Source organism: Cricetulus griseus, chromosome 3 (genome assembly GCF_003668045.3).
Source record: "Cricetulus griseus strain 17A/GY chromosome 3, alternate assembly CriGri-PICRH-1.0, whole genome shotgun sequence".
Classification (NCBI taxonomy): Eukaryota; Metazoa; Chordata; class Mammalia; order Rodentia; family Cricetidae; genus Cricetulus; species Cricetulus griseus.
Window position 1 is genome coordinate 248,845,795 of NC_048596.1, and position 9,802 is coordinate 248,855,596.

Consider the following 9,802-nt stretch of genomic DNA (forward strand, 5'->3'; position numbering starts at 1 on the left):
TGCCACATGTTCATATATATATATATATATATATATATATATATATATATATATATCCTTATGAGACAGGTAGAAGATATCATATTGATGGTATCATATTGATGGGTGGGTTTTATAGTATCTTGCGGCACTATGGTGGCTACTGCTATGGCGTGTCACTAAGGGACCTGTTGAGTCCAGGAAGGCCACTACCAACACAAGCCAGATATATAGATTCGCCTAAGAATGGAAAAACTGCTATTAGAACAATAGAAAATAGAAAATATGTTTGGATTTGATGTAAGCACAGCTCCATAAGCATTTCCTATGTTTATCATTTGTAAGAATCAAAAGAATTATCAGAGAGACCATGGATGTAATGAGAAATTCACATCACTTGTCATGGATCAGAAATGGCTCTGATGATTTACAACATAACTTGAACTTGTCATGACCTAAAAATGAGGGAAATAATGCCCATATACCTAAGTTAATCATTGTTGCAATGAGGCTATTAGCTAATGATGGGTGAGAGTAATGGTATCCTCAACTTGGATTCCAGACATTGCTTCTTCCTGCCCCCTAGCAGTGTGTGGCCTTGGGGATGATGTGCTGCACTATATAAGAGGTGGAAAGTTAACTGGAGACCGAACTTTGGTGGAGCAGCTTTCCTGTCAGCGGCCAAGCTGTGGCGGGACTCCACAGAGATGCAGCTGTCTTTGACTCAACCAGGTTCCTGTAAGTAGCTCTTCTCCAGACTTCCGCCAGTTGACCTTAATCATTGCATTATTGTACAAAGCTGGTTTGGACAGTTTACTTGTTATGGTGTTATTTTCCCCATATATGAAGTGAATAGATATTTGTTAATAACTGGCCCATGGAAGTAAAACAGGTAAAGTTTAGAGGAACTTTCTAATCATTTCTCTAGATAGTAGCTATACAGCCCCTCTTAGAGCAGTGGTTCTTGAAGGGGAGCCTTCCTTCCCAGGAGACATTTAGCAGTGTCTAGAGACATTTAGCATCATCATGGCTTAACTAAGGTAGAAAAGAGGCATGTTATGTGTGTGTGTGTGTGTGTAGTGGCAGGAAGTTGTATGTCTACAGAACTCTGATTGATGAATAAAGTTCCAGAGGATGGAATTATCAATTTCACAAAGTCAAAATTCCAGAAATTTAGAATTTTAACTGTAATGCATATACGTAGAATTCCTAACAATTACAGAAGGAAAAAGTAACATAAAGTGATTATGATGTCTTTGTTATGAGTTGTTGACTGGAATGATGTATTCATATTTTATCCTGGCGACAAGTCAATGAGGTTAACAAATACACATTTATACAGTATTAAAAAGATCATTCTAGGAAAATAATCTTTCAACATGCATAAAAGCTGTACAAGTTTACACAAGACCAAATACCAGAAGAGAAGGGGAATTGGAAACACAATCCTCTACCCCTGAAGCTATTGGCAATTGTTGGGAGGGGATAAGATTTGTTTTTCAATGTGTAGGTTCTTGTAATTTGAGCACGCTCTAGTAGAGAGTGTACATCAAACAATATTTGGGTAGCACACATGGGCATTGGATGTTTCATTTTTGTTTTTCTAATGACGCAAAGTTGTGTGAGTGAGAAAGCTGTGTAGTATATGGACCTGGGAAGAGCTGCGGAATGTGACGTGAACATCAAAACACGTAAAAATTCTTAAAGAGCAGAAAAGGAGGTCCACTTGCTTTTATTTCCTCTTATTTACCAGCAAGATGGATTACCAACATGAATAAACTAGATTGTATGAAGTGGTAAAACAAAATCATTAGCTCCTGTTAGGTTTTTAAAATCCTATAGACGATAAAGGAGAGAGCACATGTGTGTGTGTGTGTGTGTGTGTGTGTGTGTGTGTGTGTGTGTGTGTGTGTGTCTGTTTGTCTGTGTGTCTCTGTGTGTGTGCATGTGTAATATATTTGCTTTTCCTTTTAAAGGTGACTGATTATCTTGCATGCTACAGAATATTTTGATATTTTTATTTATTTTGAGTATTAAAGTTAATATTTTTCCATGAATAAAATTTACCAATTCCCTAATTTTCAGTTGCACATTTCCAAATCCATTTCACAAAGATTTTGTTTGCAAGAAGGTTTTTCAAACTAGTGTCACCAAAGGTATAAGTTTTCTTTATACTAAATAATGCTGATTTAGCATATCGAAGCTGTTAGATATGGATATGTCCATCATTCAAAAGTAAATTGATAATGATACCAATCTTTATCATTATCAAAAAATGTTAAAATTGTGTGTTATACAAAGTAGGGAAATATTGACAAAGGAGGAAACGTGACATTATGGTACCAAATTATTTATGTCACTTTGTGGCATAGGTCTACATTGTCAGTATTGGTATACAATTGTGTGTTTGTTCCCCTATAGGTTGAAGGTAAAGCTAATCCACTGAGCTTGCCTTGTTACACTAGTGCCCCAAACTGATATTAGACAAATATAGGGCCTGGCTCAGTGATTAATAACTATTGCTGCTATTTGGCTTAGTTCTCGGCACCCCATGGATTCTCACTATATGTACCTCTAATTCTCAGAGAACTGATATATAGACACATATGTATGTGTAAGCCAAACACTGCTATATGTAAAATAAAATAAACATATTTTTAAATGTTACAAAATCATGACTTAACTCTTCTTACAGAAAATCAGCAGCAATTGACTAGACAAATTGATCTGAACAGAAAGGCTTAAACAACCTGCCTTGACTTAAATTAAGCACCAAATATTTTTATAATGCAGAATACTCTTGGGCATAATTTTTTAAAGTGTAAAAAGTACATCCATGATTCAAAATAGGAATCTGAGAAAATATGATTACTTAGATTAATTTTCCTATTCGAAGCTATCTATTACTCCTATCGTGTTAAAAACTGTCTTCAGAGGAAGCCACTTTGACCATATAAGGCTTCCCTTGACAGGACAACTTTTGACAGCCCTGCAGGAATATATATCAGTGTTTCCTCTTCTTCTTTAACAGGGACACTGCTCCTACTACTGTCCAACCTGCTTCTATGGGACAATGTGGCATCAGTACCCATGTGTGCAATGAGGAATGGCCGCTGCTTTGTGTCCTTAAAAGACATGTTTCATATAGCAGGCAGTTTGTCTCATGAAATCAGTCAAGAAGTTTCAGGAATGCTCACTGAGTTTGTAAGTACCCCCACTGACTTCTGGCTTCTTAATCAATCAAGCCTCCATCACAATTGTTGTGATACTGTATAGCCTGAAGCAAAGCACACCATGATCTAAATCTTAGACAAGCATTCCTTCTCAAAGGATAAGAATACAGCAGCTCCCGAACTGTGGAGCCAGTAAGAGGGCAGTTGCATGAAATGTAGCCTCTGAGTTGAAACACTATTATTTTAATGTTTATCTACAGTTTAACATTCATTTTAATTGACTATTATGACCTAAAGACATTCAAGGCATAACAAAAGAAATGTTTCTCTTTTTCTTTATCTGGTGGGCTACTAGTCACACTTATTGCTTTATTTATTCATTTCCTTGTTTTACCTTTTAATGAAGATAGATATTTTTCTCACATACAGTTTCCTCTCCCATTATTCTTGTTAGAGCTTCCCCATGTCCCCTACTCTGGATATACTCCCTTTGTGTCTCTCATTAGAAAAAAATAAAAAAATGCCCCTTAGGGACAGTAATAAGATAAAATAAGATAAAACAAAACTAATACATCAGAACAAATAAAAGAGCTCAAGAGAAGGCACAAGAAACAAAGACCCACTTGTTCATACACTCAGGAATCCCATAAGAACATCAAACTGGAAGCAATAAGATGTACACAAAGGACCTGATGCAGACCTGCAGACCTACGCAGGCCCCGTGCACCCTGCCTCAGTCTCTGTGAGTTCATATGTGTATAAATTTTGTTGATTTAATGGTTAAAGGACCTTGGTTTCTTGATGTCTTCCTTTCCCTTTGGCTCTTAGATTCTTCCTATCTCCTCTTTGTCAGGGTTCCCTGACATCTGAGTAGAGGACTTTGATGGAAAAAATTTTCATTTAGGGCTTACTGGTCCAAGGTCTCTTTCTCTCTGCATAATGCCGGGCTATGGCTTTCTGTATTTGTTCTTCTGCAGGTGGAGGCTTCTCTGATGATGGTTGAATGAGACACTGATCTATGAGTATAGAGGAATATCATTAGGAGTCATTTTATTTTTACATTTTTCTTTGGTTTGTTTGTTTGTTTTAAGAAAGTAGTATTTTGTTTTATCCTAGGTCCAGTTTCAGGTTCTCAGTCACCCACACGGTGTTGGGTATGGATCTAACCTCTCTTGGGGTTGGTCTTAAGTCAAATCAGTTATTGCTTGTTATGTACCACTGTTGCCGTAGGATATGTTACAGGAAGGATATGTTTGTATAACGAAGAGTTTGTGGCTGAGCTGGTCTTTATGTTTCTCTTTTGATAGTGCACAGAGTTCCTTCCTGTTCCAAAGATATTAGAACACAGGAGGGATGGCCTATGGAGGCACCAGATCAATTTATCCATGTTCAATGAGTTCTATAGGTGTTGTCTTTAGCAATGGGGCCTTGTCATCAGTTTGTGGGAAGCAAATTATAGTCTTGGAAAAAATACAGCCTAGGTTGTTTGATGGTTTCTAACTCCTTTGGCCTACAACTCAATTTAGATATAACCCAATACTGGTACTAGAAGCTTCATTTGGTGCCAAGAGGTGACCATATGGGGATCTGTCTCCACCAGTACTTGAAGTTTTCTTTTAGATCAACTTCATATATAGATATATATATTTAGAAAGCTTACACTGTATAGGTTTTCATGCTACTCTTAAAAGACCTTTAATTTTAGCAATCTTCTCATATCCCCTTTCTCTCCTAAATTTATTCTACTATTCTAGCCCTTCCCCTTTCTATTGGACACTACAGAGCTATAATAAGGAAACTGCATTGTAGTGACTTGTAAGAAGTAAATAGAGTTAAAGACACTGAGACAAAGACAAAGAGAGCAAGAAAATTGATAATTGCTCTTCATATTCCCAAATGTTATGAGCTATTTTTATTTAGATTAAAAACAATCTCATTTTACATATCAATCCCAGTTCCCTCTCCCTCCCATCCTCCCATGCCACCCACTGAACCCCCATCCCATCCCCTTTCTGCTCCCCAGGGAGGGTGAGGCCTTCCATGGGGAATCATCAAAGTCTGTTATATCATTTGGAGCAGGGCCTAGGCCCTCCCCCATGTGTCTAGGTTGAGAAAGTATCCCTCTATGGGGAATCAGCTCCCAAAGTCCATTCGTGTACTAGGGATAAATACTGATGCACTACCAGAGGCCCCATAGACTGCCCAGACCTCCTAACTGACACACACATTCAGAAGACCTGGTTTGGTCCTATGTTGGTTTCACAACTGTCAGACTGGGGTCCATGAGCTCCCCCTTGTTCAGGTCAACTGTTTCTGTGAGTTTCCCCAGCCTGGTCTTGATCCCTTTGCTTGTCATTCCTCTCTCTCTGCAACTGGATTCCAGGAGTTTAACTCAGTGCTTAGCTATGGGTTCCTGCTTCTGCTTCCATCAGCTACTGGATGAAGGCTCTAGGATGGCATATAAGGTAGTCATCAATCTCATTATAGGGAAAGGACAGTTAAGGTACCCTCTCAACTATTGCTTGGATTCTTAGTTGGGGGTCATCCTTGTAGATCTCTGGACATTTCCCTAGTGCCAGATAGGGGTCATTTCTATCATTCATTATGAGCTATTTTTGATGAATTAAAATATTTGATTTTTAGCAAGGGAGTATGGCATATACATGCAGGGCTATTGTTTAGGTCTTTTGATGAAGACACTTTGAAATCTGTATGTTAGATGTTCTACCTCCGTCAATGAAGTCACAGTCAATGACTTCTTCACATCAATGGGCTGTAAGGAATCAGTTCAATGCTTGCAAAGCCTATTATTCCTGTCACTCATTTTACACGCTATTGATTCTCTCATTTACATTTCATGATAGGAGTCACCACCAAGATCATCTTAAACATATTTTGAAACTATCAAATAATTCTCTAATAGTAGTTTTAAATCATAGATAATACAAATAATAAAGAGTAGGGATGCATATAACAAATAATTAAATGTTGATTAGTATACAAAAGCAAAATAATTTCCATTTTTAGTTGGCTCATATTTCCTAGCACATTATATGCAGGGTTCAAGACTTATTTTGTCACAACCAACACAACAGTTTTCTGCATCCCTAATGAACTAGGTTAAATTTTTTTGCGTATATGCCAAGTTATTTGCAAGAAATGTTACACATTGTGGCATGGCATCTTTTACAAGTGACACATAAAACAATGGTGTTTAGGAGCATTGCTAATTTTAACATCTGCTTGACAAATCACAACTTCAAGAAACATTGAAAATAGTGAAAAGCATTTGGGAAATTTGATGAATTTAAACTGATACTACAGATAAAACATAAAATGTTAAAAGTCTTCCCCAGGGATGAGCCACTAATTTGGTATTCAATACCAAATAATCATCCCTGCAATAATATATACACGGGTAACATTAAACAGTTTCTCGGGTTGAGTGTGTGTGTGTGTGTGTGTGTGTGTGTGTGTGTGTGTGTGTGTGTGTGTGTGTAGGTGTAACAATGATGATCAAATAATAACATGCAAAGAATTAAGAGAAAGAGGGAAATGATAGGAAGAGTTAGAGAGAAGGGACATGGGAGGGGTTGGAGACAAGAAAATGAAGAGGGAAACACATAATTGTATTTTAATTAAAATAATTCTCAAAGCTCATTTATTTAATAACTAGTTTCCGTTTTTAGTTCTTACTTTAAATGCATTAGGTTTCTTCTCATTTATTCCTTTCACAATTTCCACTCTCAACTGAATATTTTCACAATTCAGAAAAACCACTATGCTGAAGTCCATGGGCTCCAGAACACACCGGTCACCAGCTGCCACACTTCTTCCCTCCCCATTCCAGCCAACAAGCAACAAGCCAGGAAAACAAACGTGAGTCCTTACTCCATGTATTTTTAAAGAAAACTTTTGAAACATTATACTGGGTTATTGTACTGTAAAATGTATTGTCATAGACATGATAATCATATCTCCAGAAAAATGGAAACAGAATATACATAAAAGGAAAAACTACATTATACAGTTGTTGTTTAAATTTGAGGTCCTCCCATGTTGAGGACCTTTTTCCTTACCCATCAATGGGATTCTTCATATTATTCTGCTATGGTTTTTAAATTGCCATTGACATTCAAGGATAAAGATGTCCTTGAATCTGCAGACTCAGACGCAGACTTAGACAATGCCAATACAGCTGTATTTATCCTGTGTTAGTAATGGAACCTGTGTTTAAAAACCAGTTAACCATCTCTTCTTGGCTCCTAAGTATCTTCTGTTTCAGTTTCTGTTTCTGATTTTGACTTCATTCCTAATTATCCTTACCTGTGCCATGCCTAAAAGTCAGCTAAAGGAAGGAGTACAATATAGACTGTGCGGTGTTCAGTAATGTACAGCCATACAACCTTGTGTTTATAAGTCTGCACTTCTGGCTCCTCTAAATCATTATGTTTATTATCTCTCAATTCTGAATTCCTACATAAATCATCACAATATTATTTAGATTAAATATTATCATACAGCATTATACATCTCCACATTTAGAATATGTCCTCTGTGCTGTGCTTAATGGTAAAAATATTTTGTATCTCTATAATTCTTATTAAAGCCAAATGAAATAATGAAGGAAAGTGAAAAACATCAAAATGAATAAATAGATTCTGTTTCATGAGAGTCAACACTTCTCTAAAAGCTTCATAAGGCATTCTACTGGCATTTCTGAATTTAATTTACTCTAAAATTCTAAATCACAATGCCATTTTTCACAATGCCATTTTGTTGGTATCACCTACAAAACTTTATTTAAAATATATATTTAAATAGCAAAGGAGAAGTTTCTCACTCTTTTGAAGAAAAAATGCCTGTATCTAACAATTTTTATTTTGATTATCCTAATGTAATTATTCCAATGTGGTTACTTAGTATGAAGTCTTACTGAAATCAGCGAACACTCTTTTGAGTGCCTGGAGCAATCCTCTGCAACACCTACAGAAAGAACTAGCTACTTTGAAAGGAGTCCCTGCTGGTGTCATCTCCAAAGCCAAAACCATCAAGGAAAAGGACTCTGGACTGCTGGAGGGGGTTAGGAACCTTTACAACATGGTGAGATGTTCCCATACACTTCTCTTTGCCTTTCTTCTCATAAACGAGGTGACAAGAGCAAGGATAATTGAGTTTTGAAGCATTTTGATTTGCAAAAACAAAAATAATGGCATTAATTTAAAAATGAAAACAAAAAAACAAATACTTTGGCATACAAATATCTAAAATGGCACACTATTAAGTGGCTGCTGACAACTCCAACCTTCTGTGGTGAGTTTTATTCAGATCTTAAACATACGTGCTCCTTATTTAAATTTGTACAGTAGCATTTCTGCTCTGAAAGACAGACACCTAAGTACATGAGCAGGTATTTTTAGCAGCATCATCCCTTGACTATTTGCATCTTAAACCATCAATCATAAAAATTGTTACATCTCAGGTAACAATGTACACATTATATAAAGAGTTGAATTGGTTGAAAATAAAATATATTTTGTTAGAAAAATGTATTTTCAATAAATGAAAAAGAACAATAGTTCAATACCAGGTCTTATTAAGAAATAAAGGAAAAGTCAGGGACTGTTGAGGACATGCATCATTTCTTAAATGACATGATGGACATTTATTCTTTCATTCTCTTTCCTCAAATCCATGTTTAAAATCCAGTAACTTACTGATCTCTCAACTTCTGTAAGAATGTAATTGATCAGATAAAAATTGCAAGCACCAAATCTTTGTGTTTACCTTGTCCAACATCAATGAAAATTCATCCATTTAGCTGCTTTTGGCAATTCTAACTTTTTACAAATCTTCACTAAGTATTTAGATAGGATGTACACCAAAAATTCTTATATATAATTGATAGTTGACTATGCTTTTGGTGATCAGATTGGAAATGGAGAAACTGAAAACTACCCTGCCTGGACTGAACTGGCATCCTTGCAGTCAGACGATGAAGATGCTCGAATTTTGGCATTTTATAACATGATCAGCTGCCTAAACCGTGACTCTAAGAAGATTGACATTTATCTCAACATTCTGAAGTGCAACATTTCCAAACCGAACAACTGCTAAGCCTTCTTCCGTCTGATCTGCTTCTGAAATATGTGGCATCCTTCAAACTTTTTAACTTTTTCATAATGTTATTGTTGTCTCATTCAAAAATAAAAAGTGGCAGTTTCCTTTGTACCAGGTTTCTACCTGATACCAAATATCACCTATTATCAAGATATCCCTTTCAGTATTCTCCCCCTCCATCCAGACCCTAACTTGATTCCTCAAATTACCATCTCCACTGCTCCACTAATCTGCAAGGATTATCACAGCTAAGATTCCTAGCAGTGGTGGATAGGTAGCCTGAACTGGCCCTCTCCTGTAATCAGATTAGTGAGTACACCAATTGTCATCAGAGAGTCTTCATGAAGTGACTGATGGAAACATGCAGAGATTCACAACCTAGCACTGGGCCGGACTTTGGAAATCCCATTGTAGAGGAGTGAGGATTGTAAGAGCCGTGAGCATCAAGGTCATCACAAGGGAACCCACAGCTCATAGGGCTCTAGGGCTCATAGCTCCTAGAGTCTGGACCAACACCTAGGTACCCTGCA

At 36.8% G+C, this 9,802-nt stretch overlaps 1 protein-coding gene across 1 annotated transcript; it reads left to right on the forward strand.

The window, feature by feature from the left end:
- Positions 1-686: 686 nt before the first annotated feature.
- Positions 687-9,269, forward strand: LOC100761279 (prolactin-2C5-like). Its single transcript, XM_027409562.1, has 5 exons — positions 687-717; positions 3,011-3,183; positions 6,924-7,031; positions 8,076-8,255; positions 9,084-9,269. Exons 1-5 carry the CDS (start codon positions 687-689, stop codon positions 9,267-9,269), a joined length of 678 nt encoding a protein of 225 aa, XP_027265363.1.
- The last annotated feature ends 533 nt before the right edge of the window (positions 9,270-9,802 follow it).